The 22534-nt window shown below is 45.1% G+C and overlaps 1 protein-coding gene across 3 annotated transcripts in view; it reads left to right on the top strand.

Annotated features, from left to right (window-relative positions):
* KLF8 (KLF transcription factor 8) overlaps positions 1-22534 on the top strand; it is a 95205-nt gene that overhangs the window by 58354 nt on the left and 14317 nt on the right. For 2 of the 3 annotated variants that reach the window (XM_088444288.1, XM_088444290.1), the window contains exons 2-3: positions 2339-2852; positions 20366-20479. In XM_088444288.1, coding sequence (XP_088300414.1) covers positions 2339-2852; positions 20366-20479 — 628 coding nt within the window. Of the gene's footprint in view, positions 1-1965; positions 2024-2338; positions 2853-20365; positions 20480-22534 lie in introns of those variants that run through there. The other variant, XM_088444289.1, reaches the window with a different exon arrangement.

The following is a 22534-nucleotide window of genomic DNA, read 5'->3' as shown; positions in this document are numbered from 1 at the left end:
TCCGAACATTTTTGGCAGAAAAGACGCTCTGCGTTGGCAGAGTCTCACAGGACCTAGTGCGCAGTGAGGGACTTTTTAGCGCGACTGCAGCAAAGATGTGTAAGGACAGTACAGTATGGGTTAATTAAATCTGCTTCTATAACTTAACCCTATTATCCCCATAGACTTTCCCATTGTACAGATGTCTCATCATACATTGTTGCGGCAGTCGCACCAAATAACACCACTCTGCGCGTCAGGTCCCAGATGATGAGTCGAATGCGACGAGAGGCTTTTCGCTCAAAATATGCGTCCTATATGCAGAAATAAAACTACTGGCAGCTAGAGTCTGCAGACTACTGTGATGTACGACATTTGTACATCTGTGTGCGACTAGAGCTGGGTACACACTGGCGGATATATTGCGCGATCAATTAATCGCCCAATATATCTGGTGCCTGTCGGCCAGTGTGTACCAGTGCCAGTACTGTGAACGACGTCGTTCAGACATTTCATGTTGGCTGTGCTACGCAGCCGATGGACAGATATATCTGCAGACATATCTGTCCATCGGCAAGTGTGTACGGGCGGTCTGCAGACCACCCATACACATGTAGTGGCAGCCGCGGGGAGGGGGGCTGACACGCCCTCGCCCTGCCCACCAGCCAACGGGACCCATGGCTGCCTGGAAGATGATGGCCGTTCAGTGCGTATGAACGACCATCATAGATCGAGTGATCTAGTGTTCTCTAAGTCCGGCGCCAGGCAGGTACTTTGTACATGTGTGAAACCAATTCCAGTGTGGTTAAAGTTGCAACCTAGCATCTTTAGTACACTGTGGGCCTGATTCAGTGATATACGCTAATGCGATTAAAACTGTTTTCTCTCACGGATCGCAGTTGCATAGCCGAGCATAGGAACGCCTACTGCTGCCTTCTCATATCTGGCCGACGTGCAACAGCGTAAACATCAGTAACATTGTTACATATTGGGCAGCATGTGCAGCAAGTCTGACCAGCCGCAAACAGTGCATCTCTCCTGACACACACACAGCTCTAATGCTGCAAAGGAGATCGCAACAGCTAATTTATGCATGCCCATGAAACGCCGTTTAAGCGGACAGCGTTTGGGGGTTTGGGTCCCCAAATGCTGACTACTTGTCACTCCCTTTGCGACTGGATTTTCTATGTGGCTATAATTGCAAAACAATTGCGCATGCGCAGTGCGGCTTACACACATGCACATAGGCAAACAATCGATCAATCTGCGTAATAATCGGCATTGCGCCCATCTCTGAATCAGGCCCTGTGTGCGGCTTTTCACTGATTCTGTGATGCATGTAATAAGCAAAATGTAAATAAATTTACGGTATGCTACTCGTCTCAGAGCGTCTCTGCCATGTGGCGTATAGATGCTAGGTGTATGAGGACACCTCTGTATAAGAACAGAGCAGGGAAGAGTGAGACATAGTTGCTGCAGAACATCCTTGTATATAAATAATTTTATGAACACTGATGAAGACATTTAGTACATATTTGTACAACATACACACTAATTGATCCTTCTTAGGTAGTTTGTTTCTTTTTACAACTTGCAATGAGGGTAATGTGAGTTCAACGGCTGCAGACCTCACCCCACCCAATCCTAGTAGGAGGGGGTTTGAAGATGGAGAAAAAGGGTGTGTGTGCAGTAGGCGCTCCCAGTCCATTTAAACAAGTCAACCCCACCCAGGGTGTGCCTGGTTTCAGCTCTACCCAGATCCCTAGAGTCACAGTGCAGAATAAACAGAGCATTGCAGCTATCACAGACTGTATTATTCCATCCTGTTTTCTCATAGCTACGATTATTCTAAACTTTTGCGCTTTGAATAATTTTTACTTATTAACATGCTGCCTACATTTTATAACTTTATAAAGAAGTTCTGCAGCATGTGTACAGTATGTGTCTCTTGAAGTCCTGGTTTTCCAGAAATCTTTGCTTCAGAATGTTTCATTTCTCTGGGATATTGAGATACATAAATGAACAAATTTACTGGAAATAAGAGGTAATAACTGTTGAACATAAATGAAAGCATGGGGTTAAATTTGAAACTGAGCACACATACAGTAATGTGTTCTGATTTCCAGTTTCAAAATGATGGGAGTAATTATGAAATAAGTGTTCTGGTTCAGAAATACTGTGTGCATGCCCTATTGTTGTGCATAGGAAAATAATGTTTCAAATTTGTATGGTGACACCTGTTTAGTAGAAAAATATGTTTTATGTGTGTGAACTGCATTATTTACTTTTGGGACTTTTTTTTTTTTTAACTGACATATATATATATATAATCTATTTTCTCTTCAACCAATTTCTTCAGGCCTACAATTCCTCACCTCCAATGTCATCCCACTGCAAAATAAGCACCGAGAGATCAGCTCCATCTCTGCTTAGTGACATCAAGATGGAGCCACCCGAGCAACTCCTAGACAGTGACTGCAGTTTGCCGCAGGCTGAACCAGTCGACCTTTCTCTACATAAACCCAAACGCTCAACTCGCCATTCTCAGAGTCCTCCTATTACTACGACCCTGTCGCTGGGAACACCTCTATCGGTACCTCCTTCGGTGGTCTCGCTGTCTGGCCTTGGTTCAGCCGTTCCTGCCGTACTTTCTCCTGGTTCCATCTTGGCTTCTACACAGGGCAGTGGGGGACAACAGATACTTCATGTCATTCACACTATCCCCTCTGTTAACTTGCCCAGCAAAATGGGCAGTTTGCAAACCATTCCTGTTGTGGTTCAGTCACTGCCTGTAGTATACACAACATTGCCTACAGATGGTGTAACTGCAGCTATTACAGTGCCACTAATAGGAGCTGATGGAAAAACAACAGGTAAGATTACTGGAGTATACACTGACAAATTATCTGTTTGCATTAATAAGAATTTGGTTATGTATTTACTTTCCTTTGTTTAACCATCCCCTCCATGACGTGCAACATGTTAAGCAAAGCCGTCACACAGCCAGCATAGAGACAACCACTACCGCTATCTTACATTCGCATACCCTCCAACATTTTAGAGTATGAACCCGGTACATGGGGGTGTGGCCACAGATAAAGGGGCGTGTCCACGGGGCTGGAGGCATCGGCGCTGGCTGGTTTAAAACTTGCAGTATAAGTGTTAATATACTGCAAGTTCTATATACAGGCGCTAGCGACGGTCAGGGCAAACTTTAGAGGAGGAAGGAGGACTGAGAATAGCCGGCTGTCACTCAGCAGTGCTTCGGGAGTCCTGTGTCCCAGCAGCGCTGCTTAAGAAATCGGGTGATTGTACCAACCCGGTACAAAACGGTACAGCCCCTGTTGCCGGTACAGACCATTAAAAAACGGTACTGTACCGGCTGAAACGGTATAGTTGGAGGGTATGCATTCGTAATCCCTTGCAGTCCTGCATATACATCGGGAAAATCGAGTAACATCGGCCACGTACAATTACAACAGATCTGACCTTACTCAGAAATGGCTAAACTCGTCGCACGCAATGAGTACAAAAGTTGCGTATGCCGTCGCAGTGGATAATCTGTGCACGCTCATGCAACGGCGTTCAAATGGACAGGCACGCCTGCGTTTCTCCAACCACTCACCCGTCACCACCCCCAAACGCTGATGTCTGCGATGGCTTTGTACCTGCATAGGTGATTGCAGTGCGATCACAATGCTAACTCACGCACGTACATTGCGAAGCATACCCATTCACAGTATGAACTATCGGCCGATCTGCGTACGCTGTTGCAGTTGCCATTTAGCTTTTTTTGTCTCCTTCCCAGAGAGGACTCTCTGTATCTCTCTCTAGTATACTAGGCTTACACAAGTGCACCCTATTGGAACTTCTCACCGACCAATGTTTGGCTGCCAGTGAGGGAGAGAAAACTGCTGCCTAGTTGATTGATAAATACATAGGTGAGAGAAAATAAAGACTCTAACTATGATATGGAATGTTAATTGTCAGGGTACAGCGCCAGCCTTAATAAATAGACCTCTTAGACTTTTTACCTCAACTTAATCTAATAATAATTGCTTATTATTATAAAGGATGAGCAGAGGACCGTTTTAGACAGTGATTTGGTATTATTATTATTATTATTATCGTTTATTTTTATGGCACCACAAGTGTTCCGCAGCGCCTTACACAGTACATAAACAAAAAAGTGACTGGCAGTACAGTACAATACAATGCAGGACAAGGACATGGATAATACACATTGCTACAATGGTGACCATAACACCCAAATAAGCGTGTTCTGATGGAACCTTCCTCGCTAATGCGGGCTATTCAGGAAATAAAACTCACTTTTTTGCTTTCACCCCATAAAGTAGCAACAGAAACAAGCGAGGATTACTTTGTAAGGCGCTGCGGAACACTTGTGGCGCCATATAAATAAACGATGATGATAATAATAATAAAGGATGTTCCTCTTATAATTACCTGCAATGTGTACAGTTGCGCAAACCTTGCACTTAATCAAATCTCCCTTTTGAATAAAATGTCCTTTTTCCCTTGGGAGAAGCGTATTTCTGTTTTAGAAGCAAAGTTCAGAATGTTATTGGCCAGTCTCCCCTTGGGCTTCTCGCTATACAGCGCCTTGATATCATTTATATAGCATACTTGCAAACCCTGAAGACAGGGCAAGCCCTGTAACTCTTTAATGTGCTGCTGCTTCTGAAGTCGCCCATCACCCACCTGACTGCATTTGTTTGCTTCAGGAATGTGCAGCTCTTTCTGGTTGTCTGGGAAATCTAGTGCAGCAACAGCTGATATACCCATTTTCATTAATAACATATTTCATATACCCTCAATGAATTTCATTAGCAAAGTATAATTGGAATCCCCATTTGTAGTGCCTAGCCTCTGTGTGTTTGTGCTGAATGTGTAAGAAGCTTACCTGCAGTATTACATGTGACAGTGTATCCTTTCATTTATCTTCCTGCAATGTGACACTACTGCCGGTGTGTGCCATTATGGTTAGCCCAGTTCCTCATTGTTCTGCTTATTTACATTGGAAGTAATCTTTCTATGTTGTAACGCTGTTGTATAGATTTGTAATCACAGATTGTAAGATGGGTACACACCTGTGCAATTATCAGGCAGCACAGCCGATATTGGCTGATCAGCCCGATAATAATGGCCTAGGTGTGTATGCAGGGTGGCTAGCCGATGAATGGCTTCAAACATTCGGATCAGGAGGTCAGGATTTTTAGTCCTGCTAAAAACAATTGCGATCCCGTCCTCCCGATCCCCTTGAAGATGGCACGTACACTCAGCTAAACATAGCTTGGTGTGTACAGGGTGAAAATTTCTCCGCTGAGCGGAGCATTTATTGGATCTGCAGAGTGATCTGCAAAGTGTGTATCCAACATAAGAAATTATTTTTTACATGTTGATGTTCATTTGGATGAACAAGAAATGCTAAAAACTTCTGAAGACTGAACTAGATATTTTCCATAGCGCTGTGTGGTATGTTGTGTCGACATTTATCATGTCAACATGCATGAGGTTGACCTCACAATGTCTACATACAGCATGTCAACAGTGACATATTGACATTTATCACATGATGACATATCGACATAATGTCCCTGGTGGCCCAGCGGTCACTTACCTGGTCGCGATGGCTGCAGCAGCTCCAGCGTTGCTTCCGGGTCCCAACAGTTAGACTTCTGAGCGACGGTTTTGTTGAGTATTTTCTCCCTGACCCTAATCCCCCTGCTCACTCATCTTAAACTCCATCTAGTGCCTAACCCTCCCAGCAGCGCCTAATCCTAACTGTCGCATTCTGAGAATATCGACATTTCACAAGACAAAATTTCAGATGTTGACATTTTGAACATGTGCCTGTCAACATGCTGTACCATAACGACATTCTAGTTTCGATATTATGAATGTAGATATGGTACCTGTTGACAATGTGACTGGATACCCTGTATCAGATATGGCAATTTTGCCTAATTTTAGTATTACGTTTGTGATGGAATATATTTGTTACACATTGGTAAACCATTTTTGTAATTTTAATACTTATGTCATGTGATCGCAATGCAGATGTATTTCACTTAGATCAGCAAAAGTGCTGAAATCTGCCAATGAGAATTAGTCTAGCGCTATATGATATAACGTGACATTAAAACAGAGGGAGTAGCCAGCAACAGAATAGTATTTGTCCCTTATCTATTATGTAAAATAGCCTGTACAATAATAAATAGACGTCTAAAACGTAACTATGATAAGGAATAAAAGGAATAACCACTTACTGTTAAAGTAAAGAGAATATTAGACACCAATAGGAAAAGATGCCCAGGCGCTTATTGGAGTTGAAAAGTCCTTACAATCTCAAAATGACTGAATGTGGTAGTCAGCCTCATGAAAGAAAAAACTGTATATGTAAAAGCAGTCGCAGAGATTGAAGGATAACAATGATATAACTCAAGCCAATACACAAAATTATTGATAATGCATATTATTTATTTATAAAAGAAGAAACAATCACACGTGATCTTGCATAATCCACAATAAAAGTTTGTAGTATAAATTGATAATAATGAACCAATGTATAACTTATACATACAACATTGTTGATAAAAACTACAGTAATGATCTCAGGAGGGGGTTCAGATAGTGAATTTTTCCTTGAGAAATGGAAAAATGTACATATAATAATAAGTTTGATATTGCAGGCCCCTGAATATAAAGGGCTATTTGAGCAGGAAATCCCAAAAGTGTTACCTGCGGGCTCCAATCCTTTGCAGCACATAATTGAAGAGGATGAGGGCACCTTAGTACCCAGCAGGTACTGCACTCAACCCGACCAGCGGGGAGCGACTTGAGTATAGATGAGTCGATTCTGGAAATGGGGTGCTGTAATGTGGGGATGTTGCCTCCTTACCGTCCGGTCTGCTCCAGCAGTGCGAATGAGTGGGTTGGTATGTGGAGGATTCCCCAGGGCGTACATGATGCTCGTGTTCTGTAAAATCGTCGCCGTCAGGTGTATAGCAAACTCCGTCCTTCCAGCTCCCATGCAGCTTGGCTTTCCGTGCGGGCGGGAGCGTGACAGCCGTCACCTGATAACTATTGTTGCTGGTGCAATATAGGAGTCGTTACCAGCTTAGATGAGCCAGATGGAGCAGTGTAGCAGTTCATATGAGCCGTATCCTAGAGATCCTCAATGGTGATCAAGCGCCTACGCGTTTCGACGTCACATGGGCGTCTTTTGTCAAGGCAGATACAATGTGATCAGTTTCCAGTGTTTAAATAGCATTCTTGATTAGCTTGATCTAATTCAGCTTTATTCACTTAAACAATTGGCTTGAGTAATTTTCTTTACTTTAAAATAAGTCGGTGAGAGATTTCAAAAGGAGAGAGTATAGAACCGTTAGCCTAGGGTATATATAAATACCATTCTAAAGGAATTGATGTCACATAATTAATCATAAAAATCACACTTTGTACTTCAGGGTCCATAGGGTATCCACAGGATACCTTGGGGTATAGGTGATGACGTCAGTCTTCAGGCACCACAGAGTTAAAGTTTTCAGCCTCCCAGGATGCATCTGGGTCCCTCTCCTATACCCCGCCCCCGGGCCAAGGCATCTCAGTTTCGTCGGTGCCTGGCCGGAGTCGGAGGCACTGTGCAGAGGGAGGCTGTGAAGAGCCCCTAAAGTTTTTTTTTTAAAGGCAGTGCTGGCTGCACATCTGGGAGTACAGCATGGACAGTCAGTCAGTACTGACGTCCATGCCGTCTCCCCTACACCCCGACGGTACCAGAACGCCGGTACTGATCCGGGGATGCTGGTAGACATCTGGGGTCACGGCTAGCGGTGCCCCCAGATGTCTTGGACCATGGCCGGATCCCAGGGGATAGCAGGTAAGCAGCAGGGTCCCGCGGTGGGTCCCCGCTGGTCACATGGTCCTGAGTCCCCAGGCAGGGGGCTCCCTGGGGACTGGTTGCAGCGTGGAGCCAGGCGACCAACCTGCGCTTCCACTACCCCCAGCGGGCCGCTGCTGAGCGACATGCGCTGCGGCGTCCCAGGGGTTAAATGCATGCCAGGGGAGCGCGCTTTCCCTGTCTCACAGCCGGCACCTCCCCTGCTGCACACAGCCTCTCTGCTCTGTCTGATTGGCCATAGTGTGTCAGCGCTCCTCCCCCAGGCCGGCCTCCTTCATCCTCTGCTCCTCGGTGGCCATCTTTGAAGCATGGTGAACGCTGCTGGAAGCCTGTGAGCGGTGGCATTGCGGTCTGGGTCCCCCAGCATACCTCTCCTCTGTTTGTCACAGGTCAGTGTATGCAGTGCTGAGTCCTACCAGCCTGAGGGTCTGAGTAGTTGAGAACCAGCGCTAATAGTGCAGGGATTTGTTTCTTCTGCATTGTATGTGACTAATCTGCTAGCCTGCTGTCTGTACTTTCACTTTCTACTGTCAGCTTTATTACTGTCCCTGATCTTGCTCTGCTCAAAGCCCTTGCGGTGTGCAGGGTGTTATTCACACTATACCAATACGTATAGGTGTGAGTGTCGCATACTTACCATCATGTCTGAGACTGACTTTCCTCTCCAGCTCATGTGTACTAAATATAAGGTACCAATAGCGGAGGGGGAGGGTAACGCCTGGCACTGTCACGGCCGATTATGGTCACGGTCCCGGTTCAGGAACCTCCCTGGGTTTGTTTCGCTAAGGCGTTTACAACCCTTGTGGGCCAGCTAGCTCCGCCCCCTGCGTTTACCCAGACGGGTTTGTCCCAGCAGTCGTCACCCATGCGGGAGTCCCCGAGACAATTGATGGTACCCCACAGTCTCAGTGTCCCTTCCCAGGTTTCTCCGGAGCCTGCGTGGGTTAATACTCTAACTACATCGGTTCAGCATTTGTCCGATGTTTTACAGGGGGAGTCTGTGTTGCGGCCTCATAACAGCCGGTGGCGTCTTTATCTGCTCCTTATGGGGATGACGATAAGACGTCAGATGATGGGGAGATTCTGGATCTATCTGACCAAGAACCTCTCCGTACCAAAGAGCCGGACGCTAAGTCCAAGGTGTATTTCCCTGGTCTTATTCGAGCGGTCCGCTCGGCTTTAGTTATTGAGGATATTGATACTTCGGTGGCCACATTCATATATGCCTTTTTAAGGATATTAAGGGTGAGGCTACGGTGTTCCCTCTTTCTGATCAATTAGTGGATCATTTAGAGGAGGCGTGGAAATATCCAGGTAAACGGTGTCAGCCCCAGAGGCGCTTAGCCGTGGCGTATCCGTTTGCGGTCAATTATTTTTCTAAGTGGGAATCCCCTACGCAAGTGGATTTACATGTCACACGCCTAGTCAAAAGTGCCACGTTGCCTATGCCTTCGATGTCATCCTTGAAGGATGTCACTGACCGCAAGGTGGAGATCTGCCTCAAATCCGTTTATTCCCTTGCAGGGAAGCATCCAGACCGGCTCTGGCCGTGTGTTGGGTAGCCAGAGCTATGGAGCGCTGGGCGGATAATTTGGAGGCGTCTTTGGACTCTGACTGTTTGGCTGAACAGACCGAGTTGGTGGGCAATATCCGAGACTCGGCCACTTACATTAATGAAGCGGCCTTAGATATTTGTATGCTCACCTCTAGGATCTCCTCTGCAGCCGTGGCTGCTCGTCGCACCTTATGGTTGCGTTCTTTGAAAGCGGACGCGGATTCCAAAAAGGGATTAGAAGGTCTGGACAGGTACTATTTGGTCCAGATCTGGACAAAATTGTAGTTACGTTGGCAGCAGCAAAATCTGCATGTCTTCCGTCTGCTACGATTCCTTCTAGTGCTGGTGGGTCGTCCTTTCGGCCTCACAGGGCCCAAGGTAGGCCTCAAGTACAGTCCTTTCCACGGCAGGCTGGGACCAAGAAATTGTCCAAGCTCAAGAAACAGGTCTGGAGTACCAGACGTCCGGCTCCTAGGTCAGATAACAAACCTGCGGCCTGACGGTCCAGGCCTCCTTTTGGGGGACCCCAAAGTGGGGGGCGCCTGCTTCAGTTCGCCCAGTGCTGGTCGAGGACTACGACAGACACTTGGGTTCAGGAGGTGGTCTCTCACGGGTATGCCCTCTCCTTTCGGGACAGGCCTTCCGCTAGACCGGAGCAAAGCCTCGGAACTGCGGAAGGTTTTGCACATTATGCTCCAGGACGGAGTTTCAGTGCATGTTCCAATTTCCCAGAGGGGCCTGGGTCTCTATTCCATTCTATTTTTTGGTGCAGAAACCCAATGGGTCTTACCGTTCAATAACTGGAACCTGGGGACTACATGGTGTCATTGGACATCCAGGACGCTTACCTGCATGTCCCTATTCTTTTGCGCCGTCAGCAGTTCCTCAGATTGGCAATCTGCAACGAACATTTCCAGTTACGGGCACTGCCTTTTGGCCTGGTGACTGCTCCACAGGTATTCACCAAGGTCATGGCGGTCATAGCAGCTCTCCTGCGGACGCAGGGAGTCCGACTGTTGCCTTATCTGGACGACCTCCTGTTGATAGCGGGGTCTCCAGAGCTTCTTTTACACCATCTGGATCTGACGATTGCGGTACTGCAACGTCACGGCTGGTTGACAAACTGGCAGAGGTCCACTCTCACCCCGTCTCAGAGGATCCTGCACCTCGGGGCCTTATTGGACTTCAGGCAGCAGTGGATCTTTGTGACGGAGGAAAAGATCCTTGCTTTGTAGTTGAGGGTGCGCAGTTGTCTGTAGTGTCGTCGAGTGTCGATACACTCGGCAATGAGGTTATTGGGCTCAATGGTGTCGATATTCGACATGGTGGAGTACGCCCAATTTCACTCCAAACCTCTGCTGCTATTGATCCGGTCCAGATGGAATAGATTGCCTCAGTGTCTCAAGTCCCAGACGATGGGGCTCACTCCGGACGTTCGCCTGTCTCTAACCTGGTGTTTGCAGACGACCCACCTCAACAAGGGTCGCCCGTTCTGGGTGGCGAACTGGGTCCTGTTAACAACGGACGCCAGTCTCCGGGGCTGGGGAGCTGTCACGGGTCCACACTTGTTTCAGGGCAGGTGGACTTGGGCGGTAGCGGAGCTTCTAATAAACATTTTGGAGCTCCATGCGGTGTCAAGAGCTCTCCAGCTGGCACAGCCGGTTCTCCAGGGTCACCCTGCGCAGGTCCCGTCGGACAACGCCACCACGGTGGCCTATTTAAACCAGCATGGAGGAACCCAAAGTCGGGCAGCACTCGCAGAAGTGTTCCGTATTCTGGTCTGGGCAGAGCGCAATCTCCCAGCATTATCAGCAGTGTTCATCCCGGGAGTCCTCAACTGGGAAGCGGATTTTCTCAGCAGGCAGGACGTACATCCAGGAGAGTGGTCTTTACACCAGGACGTCTTTCGGAGTCTGGTGGACAAGTGGGGTCTTCCAGAGATAGACCTCATGGCGTCCCGGCACAACAACAAGTTGCCGGTGTACGGGTCTCGAACAAGAGATGAAAAGGCGTCTCTGGTGTATGCCCTGTCCGTCCAGTAGACGTTCCAGTTTGCCTACCTTTTCCCTCCGTTTTCCCTTCTTCTGCGGGTAATACGGAAATTCAAATCAAGAAGGAGGTACGCTACTGTTGATAGCTTTGAGTGGCCCAGACGGCACTGGTTCTCCGACCTCCAGAGTCTGTCAGTAGACGTTCCTCTGAGGTTACCATTATGACCGAATCTGCTGTCACAGGGTCCTTGTCTTCACTCTGACCTGACTCGGTGTGGCTGTTGAAACGGTCATGCTAAGGTCCAGAGGGTTTTTCTGGCTCCGTGGTGCAAACCATACTAAGAGCTCGTAAACCTTCCTCGGCAAGAATCTACCATCGTGTGTGGCATACTTTCTTCTGGTGGTGTAGACCTAGACAGTATTCCCTTAGGGAGTTCCGCCTGTCTAGGGTGTTGGCTTTCCTACAGGCTGGATCATGGGCTTCGCCTGGCTTCTCTGAAAGTGCAGGTGTCTGCCCTGTCAGTCTGGTTTCATCGTAGGATTGCTGTGCTCTCTGATGTGCACACCTTTATGTGAGGTGTTCTTCGCATTCAGCCACCTTTTGTTCCACTGGTGGCGCCTTGGAATTGGGCTGTGGTTCTGAGAGTTCTCCAGGGACTGACGTTTGAACCACTGGACTCAGTGGACTTTAAATGGCTTACAGCTAAAACCATATTCCTTCTGGCCATTGCCTCGGCCAGAAGGGTTTCTGATTTAGGGGTTCTCTTGTAGACCCCCTTTTCTGATTTTTCATAGGAATAGGGCGGTGCTTCGCACTCGTCCGGGATTCCTTCCCGAAGTGGTATCCGGTTTTCACATCAATGAAGAAATTGTTGTGCCGGCTTTCAATTCACCTGGACTTTCAGTGGGTGACGCCACTTGGGATGTTGTGTGGGCATTGAGAATTTATGTTGACCGCACTTCTTCTTTTAGGAAGTCGGACGCCTTGTTTGTCCTCTATGGCTTCCGTGAAAAGGGTTGGCCTGCTTCAAAGTAGACTTTGGCAGGCTGGATTCGTATGGCAATTTCAGAAGCTTATCTTCATGAAGGTCTTCCAGTTCCCTCCTTGGTGAGGGCTCATTCCACTAGGTCTGTGGGTCCTTCGTGGGCAGCTAGACGTGGTGCCTCTGCAGTTCAGATCTGCAAGGCTGCTACGTAGTCTTCTGTCCATACCTGCTCTCAGCACAGGAGCGTCCCCACCCTTAAAGGATACTGCTTTGGGACACCCCAAGGTATCCTGTGGATACCCTATGGACCCTGAAGTAGAAAATATGAGATATGGTAAGAACTGAACCTTGTTATCTCTATTTCTACGAAGTCCATTGGGTTCCACAGGACTCCCGCCCTGTCGCACTTGTACTGCAGATGGGCTTTATTCTGGTCACCGGTTTTTCCGTCTCCCTATGGTGAGAATGTGATTCTTGTGAGTGTCCAGATTTTTTCTTCTCTCTCTTTCTTCTACTCCTCCGGCCTATGGCTTGTGACGTAACTGAGATGCCTTGGCCCGGGGGCGGGGTATAGGAGAGGGACCCAGATGCATCCTGGGAGGCTGAAAACTTTAACTCTGTGGTGCCTGAAGACTGACGTCATCACCTATACCCCAAGGTATCCTGTGGAACCCTATGGACTTCGTAGAAATAGAGATAACAAGGGTAAGTTCTTACCATATCTCATATTTTTTCTTACCATTATTAAGCTACTATATGTCTATTAAATAGACATACATAACCAATTTGTGAATTCATTATTGTATCCTTCATCATTGTATTTTTCGTTTTGTTCATTAAAATTTTTACACTAACCACCTATCACCGTACACCCTTGAGGGGACTTGTTGGTATAGGCATAATATCTCAGACCCTTATCTAAAGAAGAGAACATATGTTTCATGCATGTATATATGTGTATATATATATATATATATATTTTATATAATATATAATTAGTGTGTGCACATTGCACATCTGAATCACGCATATAAACCAAAAATTATTAGCATAGACACAAACAAAGTAAATGAGTGGCTGTACCCCGATCTCTCAACTTTATGCTTGAGTCATACTGCTACTAAAGATACTGGATGTATTAGCATATAATCATACACTTAAGTATCCACATCCTGGTGGTGAGTGGGAAGATAGAGATATAAATATCCTTCTGTTGATGACATATAGAATTACAATAAACTGTGAAATAGAATGGAGATTACCAATTATCCTAGATGCAAGTGCAAAAAAAAAAAGAGGTTATAAAATATGGTTTAAAGATATACTATAAATGCTGGGTATGAATAATAATAGTAAACATTTTATTTAAATGAATAATTATGATTAAATATATAAGGGACAAAAAATATTAATAATAAAAAGAAAATTAAAATAATAATCCTATAATGACAACAAAAATATTATATTTAACATTGTGCAGAAAGAATTACAAAAATTAATAAATAAAAATATCTAGACTACATGATCCAGATACTTCAAAAGACAGTATTTAAGTCTGTTCATTTAAACCGTCTGGGAACAGACTGTGCCTATGAGAAAGATTCCTAGAACATAGGAGAAACATCTTGGAAAAAGAATCTCCTAAACAGTGTCTCTAGGCATTTTGTTGAACAACATGGGGGTGAGGTGTCTTCTCTGAGAGTAACGGGATTAGAAACAATCCCGTCTCCACTCAGGAAAGGGGATCGTTTCAGGCATTTATGCAAACAGGAGATCTTTTGGATCTTTAACATGAACAGTCTGTTTCCAGATGTTTTAAATGAACAGATAGAATTAAATACTGTCTTTTGAAGTATCTGGATCATGTAGTCTAGATATCCCTTATTAATATTCATCACATTTACATTTATAGATTTTTTTTTTATTATTTTTCATTTTATATTCATTTTTATTTTTATTCATTTTTATAATTCTTTCTGCACAATGTTAAATATAATATTTTTGTTGTCAATATAGGATTATTACTTTAATTTTTCTTTTTACTATTATTTTTTTGTCCCTTATATATTTACTCATAATTATTCATTGAAATAAAATTTTTGCTATTATTATTATTATTATTCATACCCAACATTTATAGTATATCTTTAAACCATATATTTATATCCTTTTTTTTTTTTTTGCACTTGCATCTAGGATAATTGGTAATCTCCTTTCTATTTCCCAATTTATTGTAATTCTATATGTCATCAACAAAAGGATATTTATATCTCCATCCGCCCACTCACCACCAGGATGTGGATACTTACGTGTATGATTATATACTAATACATCTAGTATCTTTAGTAGTATTATGATTTCTCAAGTATAAAGTTGAGAGATCGGGGTACAGTCACTCATTTACTTTGTGTCTATGGTAATAATTTTTGGTTTATATGTGTGATTCAGATGTGTGTGTGTGTGTGTGTGTGTATGTATGTGTATATATATATATATATATATATATATATTATACAAAAAACATATGTTCTCTTCTTTAGATAAAGGTCTGAGATATTATGCCTATACCAAAAAGTCCCCTCAAGGGTGAATGGTGATAGGTGATTAGTGTAAAAAATATAATGAACAAAACGAAAAATACAATGATGGATACAATAATGAATTCATGAATTGGGTGTGTGTGTGTGTGTGTGTATGTATATATATACCGTATATACTCGAGTATAAGTCGACCCGAATATAAGCCGAGGTACCTGCTTTTACCCAAAAAAACTGGGAAAACTTACTGACTCGAGTATAAGCCTAGTGTGGGAAATGGCAGCAGCTGGTAGTGCCCCCAGTAGTAATTCCCCCTGGTTGTGCCCCCAGTAGTAATTCTCCCTGGTTGTGCCCCCAGTAGTAATCCCTCCTGGTAGTGCCCCCAGTGGTAATCCCCCCTTTCAGTGCCTCCAGTAGTAATCCCCCCTGGTAGTACCCCCAGTAGTAATCCCCCCTTTTAGTGCCCCCTGTAGTAACCCTCCCCTGGTAGTTCCCCCAGTGGTAATCCCCCCTTTTTAGTGCCCCCTGTAGTAATCCCCCCCCTTGTAGTTCCCCCCTTTTAGTGCCCCCTGTAGTAATCGCCCCCTGATAATGCCCCCTGTAGTAATCGCCCCCTGATAATGCCGCCTGGTAGTGCCCCCTGTAGTCATCGCCCCCTGGTAGTCCCCCCTGTAGTCCCCCCCCCCCCCCTAGTAGAGAGAGACGTGAAAAGAATAAAAAAAAAATAAACACTTACCTTAAACTCCGCTCCTCCGGCCGCTTTGCATGGGAGAGACGTCGTCATGACGACGTGTCTCCTATCACCCACTGCGGGAGCCGGAAGATGGCTCCCGCAGTGGGAGCAGCAGCAGCCGCTGAGAGTCTGACAGACTCTCAGCGGCTGCTGATTACACCAAACACGCAGCTGCCGGCTCCGGTGGCTGTGTGTTTGGCAGTGTGTAGCGCTGACCGGACGGAGTTCCAGTCAGCGCTACACTTGACTCGAGTATAAGCCGAGGGGGTACTTTTTCAGCACATTTTTTGTGCTGAAAAACTCGGCTTATACTCGAGTATATACGGTATATATATATGTCCATTATCATCTCTGTGCTGATGACACTCAGATCTACCTTTCCTCCCCTGATATCTCTCCCTCTCTCCTCACTCATATCTCCAACTGTCTTTCTGCTATATCTTCCTGGATGTCCCAGCGATTTCTTAAACTTAATATGTCTCAGACTGAGATGATCATCTTCCCACCCTCCCACATAACCTCACCTCCCACTATTTATTTATCATTTGATGGCACAACTATCTCCTCTAGCCCCAAAGTGCGCTGATCTTTCTCTCCAAACGCTCTTCATCTGCCTCCCCTCTCTTACAAGCCCTCCACTGGCTCCCCTTCCCCTTCAGCCCTCACACACTCCTCTCCCATTTACATCTCTGACCTAATCTCCCTTCACTCTCCTGTCCGCCCTCTTCGTTCAACAAATGCACACCGCCTCTCATGCCAACTGATTACTTCCTCCAACTCCCGCCTCCAAGACTTTGCCCATGCTGCTCCCACCTTTGGAACTCTCTCCCTCTCCCCATCAGGCTCTCCACCTCTCTACAATCCTTCAAACGGGCTCTCAAGACCCACTACTTAATCAATGCTTTCCAGCTCTCATCCTAACTTGCTACTACATGCTCCCTCCTCCCTGTCTTCCCCATCTGTATCATGCCCGTCTGTCTGCCCCTCCCCTTGAGAATGTAAGCTCTTGCGAGCAGGGCCCTCTACCCTCTTGTGCTTCACCTTACTTTTATGTTCATCTACTTCTTACTCACCACTAGGACACCTAACACTTGGTGCCTATGCTTTGTTGCTTAATTGGGTGTTATGGCCACCTATGTATCAATGTATATTGTCCATGTCCTTGTCCTTCATTGTATTGTATTTTACTGTAAGTCACTTTTTGGTTATGTACCTTGTAAGGCGCAGCGGAACACTTGTGGCGTCATATAAATAAACAATAAAAATAAGATACACATGTGCATTTGTCTAGACATTATTATTAAGTCTATGAAATAGACATAGGCCCTCATTCAGACCCACTCGCGAGCGGCTGTCCGCTCACAAGTGGGTCGATGGTCTGCACTGCGCATCCGCACGACGGAGGCAGCTCCGTCGTGCGCATGCGCGAGACGCGCCGAGCGAAGGACTTTCCTTAGCTCGGAGTGTCTCATCAAAGGGTGCGTGCTGTCGATGGTGGGCGTGCCGGGGGCGTGCCTGCCAGACGGAGGCGTTCCCAAGGGAACGCCTACCGTCTGAAGCCCGCCCCACTGACATCACTAGTGATGTCAGTGGGAGTGATTTTGGCTCTGATAGAGCCAAAATCACTCCTGGCCTTGCGGTTGAAAACCTCAACCGCAGGCTGTTGCTCGCAGTGGCGATGGTCCATCATCCTGCACGCTCGTATATGCTGTGGGTGGTGATCCACAGCTATACGAGCGTCCAGGAGGATGCTCCATATTAATGGAGGTGGGCCCTGATTCAGAGCGAGCGCTCTGGTCAGAGCGTCCGGCTCTGAATCAGGGCCATATAGTAGCTTAATAATGGTAAGAAAAAGTGTGATTTTTATGATTAATTATGTGACATCAATTCCTTTAGAATGGTATTTATATACCCTAGGCTTATGGTTATATACTCTCTCCTTTTGAAATCTCAGACCGACTTCTTTTAAAGTAAAGAAAATTACTCAAGCCAATTGTTTAAGTGAATAAAGCTGAATTAGATCAGGCTATTTAAACATTGTATCTGCCTTGACAAAGACGCCCATGTGACATCGAAACGCGTAGGTGCTTGATCACCACTCAGGATCTCTAGGATACGGCTCATCTGAACTGTTACACTGCTCCATCTGGCTCATCTAAGCTGGTAACGACTCCTATATTGCACCCGCTACAATAGTTATCAGGTGACGGCTGTCACGCTCCCGTCCGCACGGAAAGCCAAGCTGCATGGGAGCTGGAAGGACGGAGTTTGCTATACACCTGACGGCGATGATTTTACAGAACAGGAGCATCAGGTACGCCCTGGGGAATCCTCCACATACTAACCCACTCATTCGCACTGCTGGAGCAGACCGGACGGTAAGGAGGCAACATCCCCACATTACAGCACCCCATTTCCAGAATCGACTCATCTATACTCAAGTCGCTCCCCGTTGCTCAGGTTGAGTGCAGTACCTGCTGGGTACTAAGGTGCCCTCACCCTCTTCAATTGTGTGCTGCAAAGGATTGGAGCCCGCAGGTAACACTTTTGGGATTTCCTGCTCAAATAGCCCTTTATATTCATGGGCCTGCAATATCAAACTTATTATTATATGTACATTTTTCCATTTCTCAAGGAAAAATTCACTATCTGAACCCTCCCCTGAGATCATTACTGTAGTTTTTATCAACAATGTTGTATGTATAAGTTATACATTGGTTCATTATTATCAATTTATACTACAAATTTTTATTGTGGATTATGAAAAATCACATGTGTGATTGTTCTTTTATAAATAAATAATATGCATTATCAATAATTTTGTGTATTGGCTCGAGTTATATAATTGTTATCCTTCAATCTCTGCAATATTAGACACCAATACAGATAGATGAACATAGAATATATACTCTGTTTTGCCCAATATGTGTTTTTACATATTAGGACATAATAATTATCTAGTTCTTACAAAGTCCTAAAACTTGAACAAACTGATCAGTCATGACAAATAAGTCCTTACAGATTGAATCACTATTTCTCAGACAAAAAAGAAACCATCAGTGAAAAAGTAAGTACACCCTTACTGCTTTCCTATCAATGCAGAAGACCATGGGCCTGGCTCCGCTGTGCACACAATGCCTATTTTCACGTAGTTGACTAATTATTTCTAACTGCAAACATTTGTACTAAAAACTCCTACAGAGTGCGCGTTGCACAGAGTGCGCGTTGCACAGAGTGCGCGTTGCACAGAGTGCGCGTTGCACAGAGTGCGCGTTGCACAGAGTGCGCGTTGCACAGAGTGCGCGTTGCACATAGGTGCTGTTATGTCCCAGCAGATGGTATCAGGAATGTTGTGGAAAAGTGATTGGTGTTTCTGGGAGGTGGCTAGAAATGCATACAGCAATGGCCCGTTCAGTGGGTGTGTTATGCAGTGTCGCAGGCGTTCACAGACATAGAAAGCCAAGGTCAGATGGAGAAACTGCCCCTGCAATAGGGCTGGTGCACGTTTTCATGGTGCGACCGATAATGGCGCACAAAGACACACATATATATAGATAAGGGAAGGCGTTTGTAGCTGCACTTACAAAAACTCACAGACGGACGACCACTAATAGACACTGCTGTATGCGCTTTTTGCATGAAACTCAGAATTCGGCTCAATGTTAGCCAAGTGCTGCTAATGAAGTGCACTTTATGAAGGAAATTTTTCTGCTCTCCGGTTTTTTATAAGGCCGGGTTACAGTGCCATGCACATGCTCAGACGGAACATAGCGCATGCACTTTACACAGAAGCCTGTCGCTAGCAGCGTTAGGTTTGCTGACAAGGAAGACTTCGCTGGACTCCCCGGAGGGCTTGAGTATTGATGAATACTAGTGGCATTTTCATTGCATCACTGTGATACTACACAAAGAATTGCACTGGTATTAACCTTCGTTCTTAAATGGGGCCCTTGGTTGGAAAATAAAATAATCAAGGTTTTGGAATGGCCATGTGAAAGTCCAGACCTCAACTCTGATTTTCTTGCTGTGCATAAACCAATGCCCTCAAACATGAATTAATTAAAGTGCTATAAGGAGGAGTGGCCCAAAACTACTTTAATATGATGACTGATGCATACAGAAAATTATTTCTTCACGTTGCTGCTTCAAGCTTCTGCGCCATGGGGTGTACTAACATTTTTAAACATGGGTTTGTATTGGCAAACAGTATGTTTTTGTTAAATAATGATAAAGTAAAACTTGTCACGTTATTAGTTGAATGAGATTTGATTAATTACATTAATCATATTTATAGGATATTATGGGAACTACTTCACTATTAATAATGTCCTGATATATAAAAACATTTTGAAAGGGGGTTTAATTTTTCTGTAATATATTTAATTATATTCTGTACACGGCACTTATGAAATTAAAATGTAAGGCACAGGGGTTTCTATTGCTAAAATGTGTAAATCCACATTCCTTAATATTCTGTTTAATTTTGTGGTAGTATCATATACAGAAGAATAAATAAAGTTAGGCTGGCTGCACACATACACATCCTGACAACCATGTCTCCCTATCTGGAATATAGGTGAACCTTGTTGAGATGCAACCATTACATAACTTAAAAAAAACAAAAGAAGTGTTATGTGTGTCAATGTTTTATCTTTATATTAGGAAGAACCCATAGTCTAATGGTACGGTCATCAGCGTCTGAAGTTGAAGACTCCGATTCAAGGGCAGACCAGTCTCCATGTGACCTTGGGCAAGTTGTCTTCTCAGATAATTCAGGTATCTAATGGTAACTCTTTTTTGTTTTGGTCGCTGTCATTTTTTTTGGAAAGTTTTAGGTACATAATTCTGCCTAGTATTTTGTATATGCAAATCAAGCTATGCATTGGACACTCAAATATTTTTAACCGTATTTTAACACCTTTAATAAGATTTAACTGATGGCAAGATGACTGGTGAATTTGCGGTGGAGTTGTGTACTACCTGTCATGGTGGTAGTGGCACCTAATGAAGCCTTCCTGTATGTCTAGCTCATCCCCTAGGCAGCGATGCTGAAAAAATGTAGACCGCAAACTGCAGTTCTAATTCTGTCACATTGGGCTTTTTTAGAGAGATTTCTTAACATACTACTATAGCGGTGGGGGGATATGGAGGTCTTAATGCATTGCAATGTCAGGCTAATAATTTTATTGCATTACCATTTTCTATTACATTTTTGAATAATGTTTTTATTCTGCTAGTGACTTTCTAAGACCATAATCAATAAAACATAAAATCAACTGTTAATAAGATGTTAATGATTTTATAAGAGCCTTGAAACCATCTATACATTTACTTCTAGCAAACTCTAGAGTAGAAGCTACGTTATGTTAATTGCATTAGATCAGAAGCAAGGCATCTCACTCGAATGAGTAAAGCATCTAAGAATTTGAAGTGGTTGTAGAGATGGCCATCGATGATTAACAAACATCGATTGTTCACCAGTGGTCGATGGCTGAAATCCAATGGGTCACCGCCTTCTTAAGCTGTCCATACACGTTAAAATTGTGATCAATACCGACACCCAAATCTCGACAAGGGATTTAAGATAGGTGTCAAAATGTCGACGCCTATCTTAATCCCGACACCGGAATGCCGAAGGACGCCGGACCGAACGAGGTAAGTCTGGGGTGCCCTTAGCGTCAGCCGCGAGGGGTGTGTGTGTGTATGTGTTAAGTTTAGGAGCGTAGCGGGGTTAGGTTTTAGAGGAGGGGAAAGTTACGGTTTGGTACCCCCAAGGGGAGGTTAGGGTTAGGCACCCCCCGGGAGGGTTAGATTTAGTGTGTGGTAAGGAGGGCTGAGGTTTAGGCACCTCCGGGGGAGATTAGGGTTAGGCACTAGGGGGGAAGGTTAGGGTAACACACCACTAAGGGAGGGTTAGGGGGTGGTGGGGGGGGTTGGGATAGGGTACTTCCCTGTCCTGTCGGGATCTTCTCCCTTCGGGCAGCCGGCGTCGGGATATGAACCAGCGGCTATTCAGCCGTCGGGACTTCATACCCATTCCATTAAGATTATCTGCCCAATGATCCAACCAATTGGCTGGTTGGAATGAAAATCTTTTAATGTACTGGAGCATCCTGAGAGGGGAACGGTGTGATTTGAGCAATGTTGCGGAGCTGGAAACTACAGGGTTGGGCAAGAGATTGAAGGAGATGGAAGAGTCAAGAATAACTCCCAGGCAGCGGACTTGGGGAACAGAGGAGATAGTAGTGTCATTGACAATGATAGAGAGGTCGGAGGGGAATAGACGCTAGATAGAGGAAAGACCAATGAGTTCCGTTTTGGCTATGTTGAGTTAGAGAAAGCGCTCTGACATCCAGAGGCAACTAGACACCCGAGAGACAAGGGAAGGGGAGAGATCAGGAGAGGAGATGTAGAGTTGAGCATAGAGGTGATACTGGAGGCCAAAGTAACTCATGAGTTTACCCAGTGAGGAGGTGTACAGAGAAAAAAATAGAGGGCCAAGGAGAAGAACCCTGGTGGACGCCCACGGTAAGGATGTATGGGGGGGGGATAGAATCAGAGGTAGAGACGGAGAAAGAACAGTCAGCAAGGTAGGAGTTGAACTGTGTCAGAGAGGCCCATGGTTTGAAGGGAGCGCAGTAGGAGATGGTGACCACGGTGTCAAAGGCTGTAGAGAAGTCCAGGAGGATAAGGAGAGAGAAGTGGCTCCTGGACTTGGCCAAAAGAAGATCATTGGTGACTTTGCCAAGGCAGTTTCAGTGGAGTGGAGCGGGCAGAAGCCAGTTTGGAGAGGATCAAGGGTAGAGTTGTCAGAGAGGTAGCAGGTGAGAC

Source organism: Taudactylus pleione, unplaced genomic scaffold (assembly GCF_031769625.1).
Source record: "Taudactylus pleione unplaced genomic scaffold, aTauple2 ptg000352l, whole genome shotgun sequence".
Lineage (NCBI taxonomy): Eukaryota > Metazoa > Chordata > Amphibia > Anura > Myobatrachidae > Taudactylus > Taudactylus pleione.
This window is presented reverse-complemented; position numbering and strand designations above follow the sequence as displayed.